The sequence below is a fragment of the Macaca fascicularis genome, chromosome 6, assembly GCF_037993035.2.
Source record: "Macaca fascicularis isolate 582-1 chromosome 6, T2T-MFA8v1.1".
In the NCBI taxonomy this organism is placed as follows: domain Eukaryota; kingdom Metazoa; phylum Chordata; class Mammalia; order Primates; family Cercopithecidae; genus Macaca; species Macaca fascicularis.
Window position 1 is genome coordinate 105908711 of NC_088380.1, and position 22735 is coordinate 105931445.

At 40.0% G+C, this 22735-nt stretch overlaps 1 protein-coding gene and 1 long non-coding RNA gene across 13 annotated transcripts in view; both read right to left on the reverse strand.

The window, feature by feature from the left end:
• The window catches only part of LOC135971131 (uncharacterized), a 74607-nt gene that overhangs the window by 28332 nt on the left and 23540 nt on the right, over positions 1–22735 (reverse strand). The gene's annotated exons all lie outside the window — the stretch shown is intronic.
• Positions 5974–12063, reverse strand: LOC123571751 (endogenous retrovirus group FC1 Env polyprotein-like). Of its 12 annotated transcripts, none has more exons than XM_073995150.1 (5): positions 10894–11227; positions 10470–10538; positions 10355–10383; positions 9646–9868; positions 5974–8840 (listed from the first exon to the last, which is right to left on the reverse strand). In XM_073995150.1, the coding sequence occupies exon 5, from the start codon at positions 8009–8011 to the stop codon at positions 6338–6340; it is 1674 nt and encodes a 557-aa protein (XP_073851251.1). In that variant the 5' UTR covers positions 8012–8840; positions 9646–9868; positions 10355–10383; positions 10470–10538; positions 10894–11227; the 3' UTR covers positions 5974–6337. The 12 variants fall into 12 exon arrangements, with proteins under 12 accessions (XP_073851251.1, XP_073851249.1, XP_065402666.1 ...); XM_073995148.1 differs by having other exon boundaries at positions 10470–10591; XM_065546594.2 differs by lacking the exon at positions 10470–10538 and having other exon boundaries at positions 5974–8375.

Here is a 22735-nt window from a genome sequence, read left to right on the forward strand (position 1 = left end):
TAGCAATTTAAATTTATCCTAGAATGAGTTCCAGGAGTCCACAATTTCAGATTTTAAAATGTAGCTTCTTACTATGCTTCTTGAGAATTTTGTATTTTCATTGTATTAGGCCATGTCAGCAGGTTGATTTATCCCATTATATGCCTGGAAAAAAGATTCCTTGAAATTAGAATTATTATGCCTATTTCTTATTACCTTACATTACTATTGCCATTTGAATAGCAAATTCATATAATATCGTTTTACATTTTTATTGGAATTTTTGTCAAAAATATAAGGCATTCAAATTTTCTGCTTCATATACTCTGTGGGAGACATTGGTCACCTGTAATAGGTGGCTCTGACCTATTTGCTCTGACCTTTTGCAATTTTGCAATGCAATTGACTGTTAATACTACTGTATCATTTTATAGATTCCAAATAGTCTTTGAAAAGGAGTTATCAGGGCCACTTGTGACAAGAATGTGATGTGCAACACATAAAAACTTCAGAAGTAACTAGTTTTCTTGATATTGGACAGCAGACAGGGGTGTAAAGCTATGTAGAAAATAAACATTGTTTCAGTAGGAAGATAACACCAGAGGAAGGAGGAAGGAGAGTTCTTTAAAAAAATTGAACATAGTTTATGGAAACATTCTCTCCTCCTCCTCTGACTCTTTTTTCCCTTTTATACCTAACACATGAGCCAACTGACTTGTTCAGTTTCCTGTAAGGTAATATCCCTTTCTTAACAATAGCACTGTACCATTTGCCCACTGTACCATTTACAATAACGTGTACACTACTCCTTTCTATTTCAATTCCCATAATTTTATCCATTTCCTAGTACCAGAGGATTGTAGTATAAACACATGGTTATCAGAATTAAGTCTTGCTTTCTACTTAGAACTTTTTTCCTTCTTTTTAAGTTTCTAATACTTTTATATATTCGATACTTTTTTTTATTACACTTTAAGTTATGGGATACATGTGCACAATGTGCAGGTTCATTACATAGATATACATGTGCCATAGTGGTTTGCTGCACCCATCAAGCCGTCATCTACTTTAGGTATTTCTCCTAATGCTATCCCTCCCCTAGTCCCCCCACCCCCGACAGACACTGGTGTGTGATGTTCCCCTCTCTGTGTTCATGTGATCTCATTGTCCAACCCTCACTTATGAGTGAGAACATGCGGTATTTGGTTTTCCATTCTTTAACACAGGAACTAACATGTTTGCTGAGAATGATGGTTTCCATCTTCATCCATGTCCCTGCAAAGGACATGAACTCATCCTTTTTATGGCTGCATACTATTCCGTGGTGTATATGTGCCACATTTTCTTTATCCAGAATGTCACTGATGGGCATTTGGGTTGGTTCCAAGTCTTCGCTATTGTGAACAGTGCTGCTGCAATAAACATAAATGTTCATGTATCTTTATAGTAGAATGATTTATAATCGTTTGGGTATATACCCAATAATGGGGTTGCTGGGTCAAATGGTGTTTCTGATTCTAGATCCTTGAGGAATTGTCTTCCACAATGGTTGAACTAATTTACACTCCCACCAACAGTGTAAAATTATTCCTATTTCTCCACATCCTCTCCACATCTGTTAAAACCTGACTTTTTTTTTTTTTTTTGAGATGGACCCTCGCTCTATCACCATGCTGGAGTGCAGTGGCACCATCTTGGCTCACTGCAACCTCTGCTTACCGGGTTCAAGCACTTCTACTGCCTCAGTTTCCAGAGTAGCTGGTACTACAGGCACACATTGCCATGCCCAGCTATTTTAAAAATTTATTTATTTTTGTATTTTCGTAGAGACGGAGTTTCACCATGTTCCCATGCTGGTCTCCAACTCCTGAGCTCAGACAATCCACCTGCCTTGGCCTCCCAAAGTACTAGGATTACAGGCATGAGCCACCACGCCCAGCCGTTTCTCACTTTTTAATTATCGTCGTTCTAATTGACATGAGATGGTATCTCTTTGTGGTTTTGATTTGCATTTCTCTAATGACCAGTGACAATGAGCTTTTTTTCATATGTTTGTTGGCCGCATAAATGTCTTCTTTTGAGAAGTGTCTGTTCACATCCTTTGCCCACTTTTTGCTGGGATTGTTTTTTTTTTTTTTTCTTGTAAACTTGTTTGAGTTTTCTGTAGGTTCTGGATATTAGCCCTTTGTCAGATGGATGGATTGCAAAAACCTTCTCCCATTCTGTAGGTTGCCTGTTCACTCTGATGATACTTTCTTTTTCTGTGCAGAAGCTCTTTAATTTAATTGGATCCAATTTATCAATTTTGGCTTTTATTGCCATTACTTTTGGTGTTTTAGTCATGAAGTCTTTGCCCATGTCTATGTCTTGAATGGTATTATCTATGTTTTCTTCTAGGGTTTTTATGGTTTTAGGTCTTACATTTAAGTCTTTAATCCATCTTGAGTTAATTTTTGTATAAAGTGTAAGGAAGGGGTCCAGTTTTAGCTTTCTACATATGGCTAGTCAGTTTGCCCAACATCATTTATTAAATAGGAAATCCTTTCCTCGTTGCTTGTTTTTGTCAGGTTTGTCAAAGATCAGGTGGTTGTAGATGTGTGTGGCATTATTTCTGAGGCTTCTGTTCTTTTCCATTGGTCTATATATCTCTTTTGGTACCAGTACCATGTTGTTTGGTTACTCTAGCCTTGTAGCATATTTTGAAGTCAGGTAGTGTGATGCCTCCAGCTTTGTTCTTTTTGGTTAAGATTGTCTTGGCTATAAGGCTCTTTTTTGGTTCCATATGAAACTTAAAGTAGTTTTTTCCTAACTCTGAAGAAAGTCGGTGGTAGCTCTCTGGGGATAGCATTGAATCTATAAATTACTTTGGGCAGTATGGCCATTTTCATGTTATTGCTTCTTCCTATCTATGAGCATGGAATATTTTTCCATTTGTGTGTGTCCTGTCTTATTTCTTTGAGCAGCGGTTTGTAGTTCTCCTTGAAGACAGAACTTTTTTCTTTATACTGGATTTATACATGTGTTCATATAAACTTATATTTATATGGGTATATTTTTACAAGGAAAATGTAATAAATTTGTATTTGGCTCTATACAGCATTTATTTATAAAAATATTTAGTGAGAACAAAAATGACTATTTTCTTTTGTTTATAATGTTATCTTTGCTTAAATACCACCTTACCTGTTTTGGTTTTATATAGCACACTTAAGAAGGGAGAAGCCTTATTAAGTCACAGATCTTGCTTAATAAGGAACTAAGAGAGAGCTAGTTTGTGTAGGTAGAACTGAGGTTTCAGAAATTTTGTCACCAGTAGTCATCTGGAGACACTGGCCATATATCTATTGTAACTTGAAAGTACTGAAAGGGTTTTATACATGACTTGAGAAAGAAAACATAAATGGAGAAAACAAGTGAATGGACATTGCTATGGTTTTACTCTGTGTCCCCACCCAAATCTCATCTTGAATTGTACTCCCATAATTCCCACGTGTTATGGGAAAGTCCTGCTGGGAGATAATTTGAATCATCGTGGGGGAGGGGGGCTCCCCCATACTGTTCTCATGGTAGTGAATAAGTCTCATGAGATCTGATGGTTTTATCAGGAGTTTCTCCCTCTGTATTTTCCCCATTTTCTCTTGCTGTAGATATATAAGAAGTGCCTTTTGCCTCCTGCCATAATTCTGAGGCCTCCCCGGCCATGTGGAAATGTAAGTCCAATCGAACCTCTTTTTCTTCCCTGTCTTGGGTATGTCTTTATCAGCAGCATGAAAACAGACATAATACAGCATGAATACAGACATAAAATTACATGTAGTTTTCCTAAAAATTACATGTAGTTTTCATAAAGTTAACTATACTTACTTACATGCAACAAACTAAACAGTTCAGTGGAATTCTGATGTTGTCAATTCCAGCTTCTTGTACACTTGTAAAAACTCGTAGCCAACTAGGTCTTGGAAAGTATGTTAGTGTGATTTGGTTCCAGTATAACTTTATCTGCATTTCTATAGAAAGATTCTGCAGAACTTTTATAGGTAGGTATTACACTAAATGAACAGACTAGCAAGTTTGGCAGCAGGGAAACCTGGCCTTCACTGTATTCTGCGTTATACTATTCATCCCCTTCTGACTCACCATTTCTTTGAATATTTAATGCTACTAAGGCTAATTTATAGAGGGATGAGATTTACATAAAATGGTATAACATATAAAGTAATTTTTGAAATGCCTGATGCATAGCTGGTTCTTAGCAAATGATAGCTGGTACTATAATGAAATTAGTGATGATGACCTATAATTACAAAAATGTTTGTTTCTTTAAATCAAGTCTTAACCTCAGAAAAATTATTGTATCTTAAATTGAAGGGTTTATTTTTAATCTTTATCAACTGTTTTAAAGAGATTTTTACCCTCTAATGTTCTCTGCTAAATAACCATTACACAGTCTTATTACTAACGGTATCATTTCTTTGTTCCTAATACCTTTGTGACTCAACTTTTGGCTCAATAATTGGGGAAGGTGAATTACCCTGTGTGGGGAAAAGAAAGAGAGATCAGCCTGTTACTGTGTCTATATAGAAAGAAGTAGACATAAGAGACTCCATTTTGTTCTGTATTTGAGATGCTGTTAATCTGTGACCCTACCCCCAACCTTGTCCTTGCAAGAGACATGTGCTGCGGTGACTCAAGGTTTTTTTTTTTTTTTTTTTTTTTTTTTTCTTTTGAATATTTTATGTTTTATTTTTATTTTATTTTTTTTTATTTTTTTGAGACAGTTGATGATTTTTTTAATTACGGTTATACTGACATATAATTCACATACCATAAGATTCCCCTTTTAAGCACACAATTCAATAGTTTTTTAGCACATTCACTGAGTTGTACAACCATTACCACTATCAAATTTCACATCACTTTTTAAATAAACTTTTAGGTTCAAGGGTACATGTGCAGGTTTGTTACATAGGTAAACTTATGCCACAGAGGTTTGTTGCATAGATTATTTCCTCACTTAGTACTAATCTTAGTACTCAATAGTAATTTTTTCTGCTTCTGTCCCTCCTTCCATCCTTCACCCTCAGGTAGGCCCCAGCATCTGTTCCCCTCGTGTCCATTTGTTCTCATCCTTTAGCTCCCATTCATGAGTGAGAACATATGGTATTTGGTTTTCTGTTCATATGTTAAAGAAAATGTGGTACATATACATAGAATCCTATGCAGCCATTAAAAAGAATGAGATAATGTCCTTTACAGGGGTATGGATGGAGCTTGAGGTGACTCAAGGTTTAATGGATTTTGGGCTGTGCAGGATGTGTCTTTGTTAAACAAGTGCCTGAAGGCAGCTTGCTGGTTAAAAGTCATCACCATTCTCTTAATTTCAACTACCCAGGGACACGTACACGGCCAAAGGTCACAGGGACCTCTGCCTAGGAAAGCTAGGTATTGTCCAAGGTTTCTCCCCATGTGATAGGCTGAGTAATGCTAAAAGGTTTATGGAGATGTTTGCATATGCATCTCAAGACACAGCATTTTCCTTTAAACTTATTCATGTCACAGAGGTTTTTGTTCATATGTCTTACTTCCGATTTCCTCTCTACAATGATCCTATTGTCCTGCCACTCCCTTATCTTTAAGATGGTAAAGATAATTATCAATAAATACTAAGGGAACTCAGAGACCGGTCCCGGCGTGGGTCCTCTGTAAGCTGAGCGCCGGTCCCCTGGGCCCCCGCTTTTCTTTCTCTATACTTTGTCTCTGTGTCTCATTTCTTTTCTCAAGTCTCTCGTTTCACCTAACGAGAAACACCCACAGGTGTGGAGGGGCAGGCCACCCCTTCAACCCTGCTCTGATTTTTATGAAAAACATCTTCCTCTGGTTGGGACTGAGATGAAAAATGTGCTGTATATATACAAACGTGGCTCCCATGACATTTCCTAGGTTGTGTTATGCCCAGACTGTTTGTTCCCCAAAGAAGACCACCAGAGTCCAGAGTCAAAGCCAAGCGGCAAGGATCTTTACTACAAGTTCGAACTTGGTCCCTCCTTTACACAGTATACAAGAGGGCCCCGAACAATGCGAGCGTTTGCTTTTTATAGCCCGAAAGTTGTAGGGGAACAAAGAAATTCTTTTGGCTCCTGCGCTTTCAGTAACCTTGAACGGCTGTCTCCTTATCGGAGACTTTCCAGGTGGTGTTTGTACTGAGCTCAGGGAGTTTGAGAGATATATGGTGGTGGGATGGGAGGATGGGATGTGTTTGTGCTAGGCTCAGGGAGTTTTGAGCCCGGGGCTGAGGAATGTGCCCAGCTCCTTTCATTCCCCCCTTCTTTTCAGGTATCTTTAGAGCCAATCTTGGGTCTTATAGATCTGATTCTGTTTCAGCGTTTACAGGTTGGTATTGGGCTCTGAGGACCATGAGTTGTACGGTGTCAAATCTCTCCCTAACAAATTGTAAAATTCTGTTAACAACACAAGGTCCTACAGTAAGCAGAAATAGTAGACTTAGCAGGGGTCCAAGGAAGGGGGCTAACAGAGAAAACATAGAGGAATTCCACCATTGGTCTGCAGCTGAAGCAAACTGCCGTGTTTTTACTTCAGTGCTTAACTTGCGTAACTGTTGGACCCGGTCCTCTACAAGTCCTGATTCATTTATGTAGAAACAACAGTCTTCTTTTAGAAATATACATGTACCACCTTTTTCTGCAGTGAGTAGGTCTAGGGCCCTCCGGTTTTGCAAGGTTACCTGAGCTAGGGACGTGAGCTGCCGCTGAAGGGAGGCAAGGGACTCAGCCGACTCCTCCATAGCAACGGCAAATTGTTGGTATAACTTGTTACTTTCTATGAGGGTGTGACCTAGGGCTCCCCCCGCCAGTCCGGCCGCAATGAAGGATGCGGTGAGGGAGATTCCTGCAATGAGGGGGAGAAATATGGCTCGTGCAGGTCTTGGTCTAGGGTCTGGGTGAATAACAGCACTAGTCCAGTTACCGGTATACCCTAGGAACTCGCCAGCAGTTAGTAGAGTCAACCGGGGAACTAATGTGACAGGGAGACATAGTAGGTTATTAACAGAAGGATTAGGTAGGTTCTTAGATAAGGTTCCATTACACCAGAAGAATATGCCTGATGGAGCCCTTAAGGTGATATTAGGGGGCGTTGCAGTGATGCTGCAGAGGCTGGAATTGGTTCCTGAGAAACAGTAGGGAAACTTCTCCTGACTGGGGTTTAGGTATAGGGGCACGTTCAGGATAGGAGCATACGAGTGGTTTCGGAGGTTGTTAGCTTGGGCAAAGGTAGAGGGTCCCCATGGCAGAGGGACAGCTGTTAGCGGTGGACGCCCTAGAGTGGCGCACAGGAAGCAGCCAGACAGGCTATGAAGTCCTGTAAGGTTAGCAAGTTCTAGTCCTTCTTGTAATAACTTTAACCAGGAGAAAGGACGTAAGTCTTGTGTTAGTCTGTTTTCCTGTTGTTGGATATTCCCGTGGACCAGGGGCAGTACTTGCACTAGGCCTCGCCACAGATAGAGGTGACTGCTAGGCCATGTGGAGGAGGGGGAGTAGTATACAGCCCCATGTTGAGGTGTGGTCCAGCGGGAGTTCCAGGGGTCTCTAACTATCCATGTATATGGAAAGTCTCTATCCCGTCTACGATAGAAGGGCCATTTAGGGTCTAACTGTTTTCTCTCTCCCCAATAACGGGGTCTGTGGATGTTACAATAGTTATAAGGACAGCCAGCATTTTGGTGCCACCAATAGTGTTTACAATTGTATTTAGTCTGATCAAACTCAAAGCATATTATTGGTGTCATAGGTTTGGCTATTTGAAAACCAGTAAAATTTAGTAGAATTGGGCTGTTGCACCCTGAGGAAGGGCAATCAGCACTGGCCAATAATTTTCCGGGCTTATGAGGTTGCCCAGGGTGGGTTCGGTTTTCATAAAGCCAGAATCTCCAGACAAAGGGATTATGAGCTGGTTTTGTGATTTCTCCAGCGGCCACTAGGGCGACTAACATTAGGGTTAGACTATCTAACTGCATGTTTGCAGTGAGCTATGCTGCCGGCGCAGGGTGAGTTTTAAGGGGTTGTTCCTAGCTCTGTCCACAGTCCACGTGTCCGGTGCTTCAGCCGCCGCCGTGATTGGTCCCAGAAGATCAGAGGTTGGGTCCACTGGCTTGACGTGGGTGTAGTGGATCCACGATGCGATGCCTTCTACCTTCAGGGCGGTGGGTGTGGTTAGGAGTACCTGGAGTGGTCCTTTCTACCTGGGTTCTAGGGTCTCTTGTCGGTGTCGCTTGACCAGGACCTAGTCTCCCGGCTGGTACGGATGGGGTGTCGGCGGGGGACCGGTCTCATATAGTTCCTTCAGCTTGGGCCAGATTTCTTGATGAATTTTCTGCAAGGCTTGTAGGGAAAACAAGAGTTCAGAGACATTTTCTGTTTCAGACTTGAGCAGATCATCTTTTAGGCCGGGAACTAAGGGTGGGGGTCTGCCATACATAATTTCATAAGGAGTAAGGCCCAGTCTGTAAGGGGTATTACGGGCCCGGAACAGAGCGTAGGGGAGAAGGACCACCCAATTAGCGCCAGTCTCCATAGTCAATTTAGTTAAGGTCTCTTTTAAGGTCCGATTCATTCTCTCTACCTGTCCTGAACTCTGGGGCCTGTAAGCGCAATGTAGTTTCCAATTTGCCCCAAGGATGGAAGCCAAATCCTGACTTACCTTAGCGACGAAGGCCGGCCTATTATCTGACCTTATCTGGACAGGGAAGCCATACCTGGGGAGGATATCTTCCAGGATTTTCTTTGCTACAACCTGAGCAGTTTCTTTCTTGGTGGGGAATGCTTCAGTCCACCCTGAAAAAGTATCTACAAAGACAAGTAAGTACCGATACCCGTATTTTCCTGGCTTTATCTCAGTAAAATCTACTTCCCAGTAGATACCGGGCCTGGTTCCCCTAAGCCTTGTTCCCGTTGTAGCCTGGGATTGGGGGTAGGCGTTGTTAAGCTGGCAGACTTTGCAACTTGTCACGATGTTGCTGGCCATCTCGGCTGTATGTCTGAATTTGAGCTTAGAGCGTCTGATCAGGTCTATTATCCGCCGAGCGCCCAGGTGGGTGGTTCGGTGGATGTGTTCTAACATTTGTTGTCCTAATTTTTCTAGTAGGATGGTTTGGTCATTAGTATCAGTCCACCACCCATTCTGGATCTGTTTCAGGGGAAGCTTGTCAATCCACTGGAGATCTTGTTCTGAATAATCAGGGAAATATGGCAAGTCCCGGGGGCCCGGGTCAGGGAGCTGGAGTGCAAGGAGTTGGCTGGGAGCCTTCGCCACCTTTCTTGCAGTTTGGTCCGCTAGAAAGTTGCCTTGAGCAGTTGGAGTAGTTAGTTTCTGATGCCCTGGGCAATGCACAATGGCTAACTTTTCTGGCCTCCATAGGGCTGTTAGCAGGGCTAGGATTTCTTGCTTGTTTTTTATTTCTTTTCCTTCAGCCGTTAGTAACCCCCGCTCCCTGTAAATGGCCCCATGTATATGCGCTGTTGCAAAAGCATATCGGCTGTCTGTATATACCGTCAGCTTTTTCTCCGCCCCTAAGGTAAGAGCTTGGGTGAGCACTATTAGTTTGGCCTTCTGGGCCGATGTCCCCGGGGGCAGGGGTTCCGCCCAGATTACCTCAGTCTCTGAAGTTACTGCCGCTCCAGCGTATCTCTGGCCCTGATGCATGAAGCTGCTCTTATCAGTGAACCAGACGAGGTCGGCGTCAGGAAGTGGGCGATCCTGCAGGTCTTCTCGAACTCCGTGCACCTGAGCTAGTACCTCGGTGCAGTCGTGGAGTGGGGCGTCCAGGTCCAGGTTGGGCAGTAGCGAGGCAGTCTCTTACCCAGTGGCCAGCCTCCTTGCAGTAGGCATATTGGTCTTTTTTCAGATTATTATGCCTGGGGGGGCCGCCTAGGTTGGGTGTACTCTGGCTGTAGATGTTCTTTCTGTACTACTGCTGCCAGGACCTTGGTCATTTTTTTTTAGTGGCCTTAAATTGCCTTTTTTTCTGGAGTATCTCTGTTATTATAAACTTGCTGGGCTATCTGAAGGAGGTTTTGAATCCGCTTTCCTTCCAAGTCTTCTAATTTCTGGAGTTTTCTTTTAATATCTGGGGCTGCCTGATTTACGAATGACATTACAATAGCTGCCTGACTTCCTGGAGCCTCTGGATCTATGGGGGTGTACTGTCTAAAAGCTTCCATTAATCTTTCTAAGTAGGTGGCTGGGCTCTCTGTCTTTCCCTGCAGAATAGAATATACTTTAGCCAAATTAGTGGGCTTGCGAGCAGCTGCCCGGAGACCTGCCATTAGAGTCTGGCGATAAAGGTGTAGCCGTCCCTTACCTTCTGCCGTGTTGTAGTCCTATGCCGGCCTGGTCAGAGGAAAGGTCGCGTTTATGAGGTCAGGGTTAGCAGTCGGTTGACCGTCGTCCCCCGGGACCAGCTTTCCAGCTTTTACCTGTATTCCCTCTCGCTCCTCCGTGGTAAACAAGATTCGGAGGAGCTGCTGACAATCATCTTGAATGGGCTGGTGGGTGAACATGACACTATCCAGTAAAGCCAGTAAATCTTTGGGGTTGTCTGAAAACCGAGCACTCTGAGCCTTTTAGTTATACAGATCACTGGTGGAGAATGGCCAGTACTGGAGCTTGGGGATTCCTGTGTCATCTGGGGGTTTTATTTCCCGAAGGGGTAAAGCCACCGTGGAGTCAGGCAGCTGGGGGGGGGGTCTAGTCCGCGAAGTGCGCCCTCGCGTCCGCCCCCCCAGCCTTTTAAAGTTACTTTCCCTTTCAGCGAGCCCGCCTCCCCTCCGCCTGCTCTGTCCCTCTATCTCTCTCTCTAATCTTTCTGTTTCTGTCTAAATCTTTGATTGACATACTTACAGGGTCTTTTCTTTAAGTTTCTATCTTATTCGCGCGCGCTTTCTCTCTCTGTCTCTCTGTCATCCCGTGTCCTTTCTCCTTTATACTCAGTCTCTTTCTCTGACTCTCCACGTCTGCCGTTTTCTCCCCTTTCTCTTTCCGATTTCCCTTCTCACTTTCTCCTTTTCCCATCTCTATGGTCTCTCTCTCACTTATTTTCTTTTCTTTTCAGTCTCACTTTCTGTGTCTCTTTTTGTAAAGGAATGTGGGTTGGAATCCCTGTAAAGGAAATCCGCGCAGGAAGCCGGGAGCCCGGGGACCGGGGCCGCCAGCGCGGGCCGGAAGCCGGGAGCCCGGGGACCGGGGCCGCGGGCGCGCGCGGAAGCCGGGAGCCCGGGGACCGGGGCCGCGGGCGCGCGCCGGAAGCCGGGAGCCCGGGGACCGGGGCCGCGGGCGCGCGCCGGAAGCCGGGAGCCCGGGGACCGGGCCCGCGGGCGCGCGCCGGAAGCCCGGAGCCCGGGGACCGGGGCAATTCAGACGGCGAGCGCGCACCCGGGGACCGGGGCAATTCAGACGGCGAGCGCGCACCCGGGGACCGGGGCAATTCAGACGGCGAGCGCGCACCCGGGGACCGGGGCAATTCAGACGGCGAGCGCGCACCCGGGGACCGGGGCAATTCAGACGGCGAGCGCGCACCCGGGGACCGGGGCAATTCAGACGGCGAGCGCGCACCCGGGGACCGGGGCAATTCAGACGGCGAGCGCGCACCCGGGGACCGGGGCAATTCAGACGGCGAGCGCGCACCCGGGGACCGGGGTCAGATTCAGACTGCAAGCGCGCACCCGAGGACCGGGGTCAGATTCGGCTGTTGCCCGGATTGCGAACCCGCTCCGGCAACTCAGATCGCAATTTAAATCAGAAGAGAGCCAGGGGACGTCTCCCACCGGTCTCCACTGGCTGTCCTATAGCGCGTCCGCCAGGACTGTGCCAGCCTCAGTTTCAGACCTCGCGAGTCAGAGATTCAGATTCAGAACAGACACACAGACACAGACAGACAAACGGAGACGAGCCAGCTCACCTATCAGTAGATCGATCCTAGCAGATCCGTTGACCAGGGGTCTGGTGGGCTTGGGGAATCCCGGACGGGCCCCCAGATGTTATGCCCAGACTGTTTGTTCCCCAAAGAAGACCACCAGAGTCCAGAGTCAAAGCCAAGCGGCAAGGATCTTTACTACAAGTTCGAACTTGGTCCCTCCTTTACACAGTATACAAGAGGGCCCCGAACAATGCGAGCGTTTGCTTTTTATAGCCCGAAAGTTGTAGGGGAACAAAGAAATTCTTTTGGCTCCTGCGCTTTCAGTAACCTTGAACGGCTGTCTCCTTATCGGAGACTTTCCAGGTGGTGTTTGTACTGAGCTCAGGGAGTTTGAGAGATATATGGTGGTGGGATGGGAGGATGGGATGTGTTTGTGCTAGGCTCAGGGAGTTTTGAGCCCGGGGCTGAGGAATGTGCCCAGCTCCTTTCAGTTGCTTGATTTAATACACTGTGAGTGCAGCCACCACTATTAATGACAGACTGTAGAAGAGGCAGCGAAGGAAAGATCGACTTGCTCTGGAGGGATATCATTAAGTTTCAACTCTTTAGTAATGTTTGTTGCTGTTGTTGTCATCTTTTAATCAGGCATTGAGAGGGTCTGAGCTGATTTTGGTGAGTCAATTTCAGAGACAGAACTCTGGCCTGTGAATAACTTACTTTTAAATGGGTCATGTGTATTCCTTCTTTACAAAGACTGGAAAAACCACAAAATATTATTCAGGTGAAATGAGCGAATCTTCCTTTAGTTAGGATATTGTTTTTTAAATAATATTCTCCAATTCGAAGTTTCATTCCTCTTTAGAAATACCTACTACTTGTTTCCAAAAGTCTAAGTGCCTGTTAAAACTCCCATTGCAATTTATAAACCAAGTTTCTAAGCAATGCAAGTCATTTTACATATTTATCTCTCTTTGGCAGTTCTAACAGCTGAAGACTTAGTATTAGCTATGAATTTCATTACTGTAATTTTACTCCCATTCCAAATCATTAATATTGATGCTAAATAAATGACAGTGTTAGCCAAACTCAATAATATTATTCTAAACTGCTTAGAAAAGGAAGTACACTCTCAGAATTTTTCTCATTGCCTTTGCAAATTGAGGATGAACTGAAATATGACAGCAGAGCTTTATCCAGAAGTTGTAATGTTGCCATTCTGGTTCCCTACATTCCTCATACGTGTCACATTTATAAAAACTGGAAAACTATGGTCTTATCATTGGAGGCTCATTTTATTCAAAAATAGTTAAGCCAGAATAGCATTGATCTTCATGCTTTTCTGGCCACTTAAAGTAAATTTTATATATTGGGAGAAATTTGATCTGATATGCTATTAGACAATGTAGTATATACATTTGATTTTAAAAAATGTATACATATTCAAACCAAAGACTCGAATTAAAACATCTTACCTGCATCTTTCCTTGACACTATTTACCCTACATCATACATAATTTTTATCTATGTTCTAAACATTTTCTTAGATGTTTTTAGTTTGAACCACAGCGAAAATATATGAAGAGATTCAGTTGGTAGGAGAATGACTTACTATGAAGTGTAACGTTATGATTCTCTCTCTCTCTCTATACACACACACACACACACACACACACACACACACACACAGACACACACACACACTGCTTCTTGGTTTTTTATGATGTACATATTTTACTTCTTTGCTTCTTTGCCCTCAGAATCTTTACTGACTGACTTCTTGTTTTAACATTGTGATTAATTTCTTTTGAGCAAGGTAATTTGGAAAGAATTTGGACTTTGTGACAGTTATTCTTACATTCTCATTCTAGTTCTGTGACATACTAGGTAAGAGAGTTTGAACAATTTGAAGATTATTTGCTTTCTTTGGATTTTATTCATTTTATACAATAGAAATATATAATAATTACTGTACCATGGAAAATTTTTGGCAAATGATAGGTTTGCTACAATATTAGTTCATCACCTTACTTTCATATTTTCTTTTTGCTGAAATGTGAGTCATTTGTCTTATTTATTTGTATGTATTTATGGCCTAGTCCAATATATGAGACATTATTGCTGCCCACTAAATGTCTGTTAAATATAAGTGGTACCCTACTCCACTGTGAGTCACTTTTATACCCCAAATTCCAAGAGTTTCCTCAGATTAGTTCCTATTAACTGCTGTTGGGTCCTTGTTAAACAATCACAGGCCTATGCAGGCATGTTTCCTGGGAATGTTAGATATGACTCACACTTACTTCATTAGGCTTGTAGAGACAACTGTTAAAGTGATGAAGATTCTAAGATAAATCTAGAATGAAATTATGGCAAGTTATAGATGTAGTTTTGTAGGCAAAAAGAGAACGTTTTAAGATGAAAATAACAATTATTATAGTGTCTTAATGCAAAGGACTGAGAAAATATCATGAAGAAAAGAGAGTGGTCAATAATATCTAATGTTGGAAGGATGGCATGTGAACTAAAAGAATGCCCTTAAATTTATTAATTTGGAGTTGATTAATTATAACAAGGGAATACTAAATATCATACCTATAAAAATAATTATGGTATAAATAAAAACATACTGCTTTGTGTAGATGGTAAGAAATGTATGGAACTTTTTAGGAAGTGATACAGAATATCAATATGGATCTAAGTATTTAAAGTATTGCATGTTATAGCCATATCAAATATTTTAACATGTGACCCTACTACGAAAACATTTTTAAAATAATTTAGTTTTTATAAATAATTTTTAATATTGAGAAAAGAAAAATCCTCTCAGCCTTCCTTAATGCCCAAAAGGAAAATCCCTTTTATAAAATTCAAATTTAAAACACAAATTATTTGGGCTGTCTGAATCTTCAAATTTTTTTAATCTTCAAATTTTTAATATTTTTTTGAAGATTAATCTTCAAATTTTTTATTAAAATCTTCAAATTTTTATTAAAATTACTTTATTTTAAAGGACTACTTAAGAGTGAGAGACTATGTGTTTAAACTTTCCCATTAACAGATTTCTCTGTAACTAAGCATTATAGTTACATAATTTATTTCTTAATTAACCTATTTCTTTGTTTTCTCCAGATTGAACTTTACACTCTATTTAAAGCAAATTTATTTGCTGTTTCCTGACACATCATTTTTTTCTGCCCCCACTCCCTTGCTGTATATTCTTTTCATTCTCTGAACATTAGTTTTGTTCTAGACTCATCTTCTTCAAGATTCATTCTACAGTAATACAGGATAATTAGATTACGTCTAACTCTGTCTACAAACTATGCAGACACAAAGAGATGCATGGGATAGAAACCCATGGTTGTCAATTATACCTTACATTTAAGTAGAGACAGATAGAATTTGCAATTTGTGACTCAAATCTGTAACTGCTCATCTTCATTCACATTATTGCAATTGATAACTTTTCAGTCTTTCAAAAATATCGAACTCTTCTATTGTCCAATTTCTGTTGAACCCATATGTTGTCAAAGAAAAAATGCACTAGACAGAATTAAACAGGCAGGAAATAATTCATTCAAGATTATTTTGATAGGGGAGATTCAACTCAACTCCAATGAAATAAAACATGGAAGAGTTTCCACTTGATGGGGTAGCTAGTAAAAAAGTGCTGAAAAAGTTAGTGGGGAGGTTAGACAATGGGATTAGGCCATCTGTATTTACTAGTTGGTGCTTACAGAAGTTAGGAGTTAGGCTCCTACCCTCTCACACAGCCTGAAAGATAGGGCACAATCTCCTTAACTGATCACATTTCGAAGAGATGGCTCCCAAGTCCTTGAGAAAGGGTTGTGAAACTAACTAGAGGCTGGGAGAAGATTTCTGTACATTTCAGAGGGGCAGAGAAAGAATTTGCAGTTATAGATTCTCTAAAGTAAATAAAATGGAAGTCAAGAGCTTATAGTCAGGAATAAGCCAGTCTAGAATTTGGTCAAACAGAAGGGAATAGTAAGGTCGTTAGGCCATCTTTGTTAAGGCCATGATGGTCCTCCATTGTAAAACTCCTTTATTATAGTGACAATAACATAATTCTGATAGTATGTAGCGCTATGTCTCACAAAAGGAGAGGAGAAGTAAATATTTATCAAGTACAATTGTTCATTATTTCTTTTTCTGTTATATGCACAGATTGATTATAAGTAGCTCTTCCCCACCTCCCCAAAGAATCATAAATTCTGGGACAGGTTTTTGAAAGTTGTTATTATGCATTATATACTATGATTTGGGATATTATGATTTTTCTGAAAGATTTAAAGCTGATAGGCATTAAGCTTATTTTCCCTTATGACTAGACAGAAGCACAATGTCTACAGGTCAAAAGTTCAGACCATGCAGGACCCAGTGCTTAATTATGCTCTACTCTTACCTTGGGTGTTTTTGCTTTGGTTTACTCTCACCTGGGAAAATCTGCTTAACAGCTTAGAATCTCACTTTTCATACCTCTTGGCAGATTAATAGCTTCTTCTGTTTTCCCGAAAGTGGCTTGTTGGGACTTAGTCATGGTTATAGAATGCTTCAGGCTTTTAGGAGAAAGATGCCACATTAATGCTACATTACCAAAGGAAATCTGTAGAAACCTTTGTTTTTAGGCTGTATTGATCCATCTATATATGAATCATTTTTACACACTTCTGAAATTTAATATAATTTGTTACTACTCCTTTTATATTTCTGCTTTTAATATTATTTGTGAAGGTTGACATTCCCATGACTCCTGCTCAGGAATACTATTTGATATCCCCCCTGAACTATATGGAGTATGGGAATGGAGGGATGAGAGAAAAACCAACAGAAAACAATTAAACTTTGTGTTATTGTTGCTGGGTAAAATCTATGTATTTGAGAAAAATATATTTCAAAGCCTTTTCATCTTTAAATGTTATTCAGTAGTTGAAGGCTAGCCATGAAACTCTGCAATTTCAGTAGCAACTGAAAAATCCATCTCAGACCTTTGCTTTTTTTTCATGCAAAAAAACAGCTGCAGGCACAAAAAGCAATCCCAAGGATGCAATTACACTGAATTGCTTTCTAATGTATTCTTCACTCTTTACAACTATTACATTTCCACAGTAATATATTACTTAAAGTAACAATTATCCTGTGATTTGGATTGTTTTACACAGAATTTTACAATAGCAAGAATACTATTTACATACAAACTATAAGATATGACTGTTCAGATGAAAAGTTTAGAAAAAAATAAATTTAAGTTTGGCTTTGCTTTAGCTACAATTTTAGGAAGAAACTTAACTTTCACTTTTTAGAATGGGAAAAATATGCCAGTTCTTTCCAAGGACATCGTATTAAGTGAAACAGAAGATACAGGAAAGCATTCTGCTACTTGGACAGGTTATGGACAGCTCTGTGTTGTGTGTGCTGGAGAATGTTCTGGAGCTTTTATCTTTGCAGCTCTATAGCAAGTAACTGCAGACATTTTTCCTTGTTGATAAATGAGTGAAGGGCCAGGGGAAGGAAGTTAGAACAAAAATTACTTTTAGAATTCTTCTACTTTAAGAACAATAATACCTAACACGTAGATCTTGCTATGTCCTTGGTTTTACAAACATTTAATTCTCAGCACGACCTTGTTATTTAGGGATATCCATACCCTATTTACAGTTGTGGAAATCTAGGCTCTAAGAGGTGAGCATTCATCCCAAGATTATGTAGTCAATAATTTATAGCTGGAGATCAAATGCAGACCTTTCTGGTTCCAAAACCTATGTTCAAATTTGTTGGCCTCTACTCTGTTTTAAAATCCAGAGTCCAGTTTCACGTAGATGCATTCTGTAAGATTTTTGTGTGTGTCTGTTTTCGTTGCTATTGGTATCATAGGTCAACATATTTTTGTTTGTTTAAAAATTCACTCAATATAAAATTTAAAAACCACACATGAATGTAATTGTATTAGTAACAAAATTAATATGCAGGACACCACAATAGTACATGTTTTGAAAAACATATATCAAAAAATCCCATGGCTTTGAAGTTCCTGGATTGATTTTATAAGTTTAAAAAGAAAAACAATAAGAAAACTAATTATTAATAGATTTTATGTATTAGAATATCACCCTAAAAACCCAGAAAACTCTTCTAATGCCATACTTTACTCAAACACAATTTTGTTCAAATGAAACCTAACCTGCAGTAGGGTTTGTTTAGAGGTGGCAAATTTAACTTCTAGTGAGAATTATCATGAGGAGGTGAATCTCATCAGTGGAACCTTGCCATTTGTGATGCAAGGAAAGACATATTAAAATCAAGGGAGCTCAGAAGGGTTGAGTCCAGCTCCAGAAATACAGCATCTCAGGTCCCATTTCAAACCTGTTGAAATATAATCCACATTTTAGGAAGATCTCAGCCATTCTTATTCGTATTAAAAGTTGAGAACCACGGTTGTAAAACAAGAGGTGCAGGGGAACTTTTAATTTATTCTTATAAAATAACGTTTTGGTCCTCAATATATGTTGTTTATTAAAATCAACTATGGAAAAAAAAATGAAGTAGCTGTTGGGCTTATTGCAGACCTATTGAATCACAAAATCCATTGTGTGGGACACTGGCACATGGCATAGATAATTTGAGAAAAATTAATACAGTACCCCCAAGACATATGCATAAACACATAGACACTTAAAGTGCTCTCTCCGCTCCCCAACATAAATACATTAAAACATATGTGGGTGATTCTAACATGACCACAATTTGGAAAAACTTAGCTAAGTCTCTTTGATGCAGAGCAAGCCATCTTCAAATCATCTTTGTGGAAAAAGGAGCATTTTGTACTAACATTTACCCTATTCCTGTTGATTCTAAATGCATTGGATCTTTACAATTTGGTACAATGCTACATTATCCTTAAAGTATATTTTCAATGCCCATTCTTTTGTAAATCCAAATTCCTCTTTATCTGTATCTCTCAAAAGAAAAACCTCAGATCCTATTTTGTATTATTTACTTGTGTGTATTGTTGTTAATAGTATACATTTTTATTATCATTATATTTCCCACATTACCTAAAAAGTTACTTCGAATATCACACTATTGGCATTCATTTTGTTGAGGAAACAAATGAATGAATAAATGAATGATCACTCAAAGGATAATAATGATGTAAAACTAGTGTAATGTATTAGAATACTCACTGAACCAGGAGTTAAGAGATTTAGCTCAAGCCTCTTCCCTGCTGTTAAATCAAGCATGACCTTGAATTAATTTCTCCTTTATACCAACTATTTTTGTATAATTATTAGGTGAGATATTTTAAGACTGTTTCTATACACATAAAGTTTGAAACAAAATAATTAGCTATTTTTTGACTAAATTATCTAATAGCTTAGAACAGTATTTTCTGTGTCTCAGGATCCATTTCTACCTAATTAATCAAGTCTTGATGTTATAGATAGTTCTTATCAATAATTGTTGGTATCTTAATACGAAGATATCACGGGGCATTTAATATGCACATTCTCTATATGTGGCTGAATTTTATTACATGACTATACCTGCTATCTATGCTGCATCAAAATTTTCAAAAAATTTACCGATTTAAAATACTGACAGATTTATTATCTCACAGTTACTATAGGATAGAAATCTGGGCACAGTTTAGCTAGATTCTCTTCTTTAGGGTGCAAGCCTCAATTCAGATGTTGGCTTGTGCTTCAGTCACAGCAGGGTTTTGAATGGGAAAAGGTCTGCTTCCAAGTATCCTCAGATTTTTGGGGCAGAGTGTTGGCAGAGTCCATCTTTTGTCGTTGTAGAATAGAGGTTCATGTTACCTAGTGAACTGTTGGCTGGAGATGGCTCTCAGCACCCAGAAACTACCCAGAATCCGGAATTTCTTACTATGTGGCCATTTTTCATAAGTCCTTATCAAACACGGCAGCTTACTCCTTCAAAGTCAGAAATGGAGGGTTTCCTAATATGCTAAGAGAGTCTTATATAACAACGTAATCGTGGAAATGACATCCCATCACCTTTGCTATCATCTACTGGTGAGAGACAAGTCATGGTTATCAGTCACATTTAAGAAGAGGGAATTATGCAAGGGTATGGATTGTTGGGGCTCACTTCCATAGTTCACCTTCTGGTTTCCATGAATTCATGTCCTTCTCTCCAGAAAAATATATCTTCTCCCACTTCAAGGTCCCTCAAATGTTTGTGAGTCTTCCAAGGGTTTTATGAAGATTTACTTACTAGATAAAATACAAATCCATAGAGATTTTGGAGAATATCTCTTCTCAACTTTTGGTTCCTCCCAAAATAGCTGAGGACCTACACCCTTCAGTTTCTAAAGGTCTATCAGTATGGTTAAGAAGATCCGTGAGGCACTCCTTTAATCTTTTGAAAAAGGCCATGGCATGACTTTTAATTTTTCTGAAGTTTTCACAAAAGATTACACAATTTACAACCTCAGCTTTTTCTCTAGAATATAGATTACTGTCTGTGAATCTCATAAATTTAAGCTTGTTTTTCATTTAGAGTCTGAGAATTTTCAAAACAAATTCTGGTTCCTTTTGTTTAACTGTTCTTTCCTCAACTTATCTCTTTCCTCCTGCATTGTACTATAAGCAGCAAGATTGCACTTCCAAAACATTGCCTGGGAATATACTGGGCATACAGTTGGCCCTTGAACAACATAGGTTTGAACTGTGTGGTTCCACTTTCATGAGGATTTATTTTTTAACTAAATGAGATTCTATAGGGCCAACTATAGAAATTGAGTATGCGTGGATTTTAATATACTGGGGTCCTGGAACCAATCTCCAAGGACACCGTACACTCAATTTCATCACTTACTGGTTGTACTTTCCACATAACTGGAGACAATTTCACTTGGCTTTCTCTTACTACATTACTGGAATCTCATTTCCTCAATTTCCCAATATCACATTCCTCACTTCCTCTGAGCTCTAACTGTCAGCTTTCTCATCTATATTTCTGTAACAGCATGTTCAAGGTGACTTAGGCTCTATTGTGCTCATTAAAATTCTTCCAGCTTCTTCTAACTTCCTGATTCAAAAAGCACTCTCACATTTTAGCCATTTATTAAATGATCACCCACTTATGATCTGAAATTTGTATTAATTTTCTATTGCACAAACTTAGAAGTTTAAAAAACACACTTTTTATCTTATAATTTCTGTGGGTCAGGATCCCAGGCATGTCCTAACTGGATCCTCTACTCAGGATTTCACAAGCCCGCAATCAATTCATCAGTTGGACTGCATTCTTACATCCACTTCCAAGCTCATTCTCTTGCAACTGTATGGCTGAAAGCATTATTATTATTTTTTTTCTGGCTATGAAGAGGGCTAGGTGGCAGAGGACTGTGGTCAGCTTCTAGAGGCTTACAAGCCCCAAATGACAGCCAGGAATAAAATGGAGGCCTCAGTCCTATGGTCACAAGGAGATGAGTTCTGCCAATAGTCTGAGGAAGCCTAAAAAGAAACAATGCCTCATTTGAGCTTTTGATGAGAGCTTAGATGTGGCTAATACCTGGACCAGCCTGATTTGTCTAAAAGAATGGTGTAATTTCCTTTCACTATTACATCACCTCTAATTTCCTACATGAGCATAAATCAGTCATTAATTCTTCATTTTTTTAATCTTCTAATACATACAATGATGTAACATGTGAGTTAACCGCACAGATCTTATAACCAGGATCCCTGGGTTCACATCCCAGCTTTGTTCTGTATTAGTTATCAACATCTCTAAGCCTCAGTTCCTTTACTATTATATATAATGCTGCTGTATCATGGGATTGTTGTGAGGGTTAAATGAGATACATGTGTAAAGCCTTTAACTAGGCATCTGGTACATGTAAAATGTTTAAATGTCTGTATATTTTTAAAATGGAGACAATTTTATGATACTTCTTACCTAGGTAAAAGTAACTAGGTGTAAAGTACTTTCCAGGAACCAACATTATAAATGACAATATTTGACATATTACTAAATTTCACAAATATCTGTCCAACCTGAGGATACAATTATTTGTCTTAATGTCAAGGAAGCAGGTGATTTTTCAATATATTGGTGAATGGGTTACATCAATTTCAGAAGCTAAATTAAATTACAAACTCTATGAATTCCATAGATCTTAAGATTGATACCCTGTCAGAATGACAGTTTCTTAAATGAGTTTTAATTCACAATCTATTTATTATTTTCACAATATAAATCCTAAAAATTGAAGTCCTTAGGAAATGAGAAAAAAGGACAGTCAGCAGGGTTTGCCATACTTATGCATCAGCTAAAAGTATAATCCTTAGTAGCATCTTGCTGGCACTATCTTTTTATCAACTTCTTTGTTAATGTGATTTTTTATTTTTTATTTTTTTGAGACAGAGTCTTACTCTGTCGCCCAGGCTGGAATGCAGTGATGCGATCTCGGCTCACTGCAACCTCTGCCTCCTAGGCTCAAGCAATTCTCCTGTCTCAGCCTCCCAAGTAGCTGGAACTACAAGCACATGCCACCACACCCAGCTAGCTAATCTTTGTATTTTTGGTAGAGACAGGGTTTCACCATGTTGGTCAGGCTGGTCTCGAACTCCTGACCTCAGGTGATCCACCCACCTCAGCCTTTCAAAGTGCTGGGATTACAGACATGAGCATCCGCACCTGGCTATTAATGTGATTTTTATTCCAATCACTATAGTGGCTATAATTTCAGTAACGCTCTCTTTTTCATATATCTTTCTTAATCCTTCTCTGTGTCACTTTTTAAATAAGTATCTCAACATTTGTCTTCCATCCATTTGG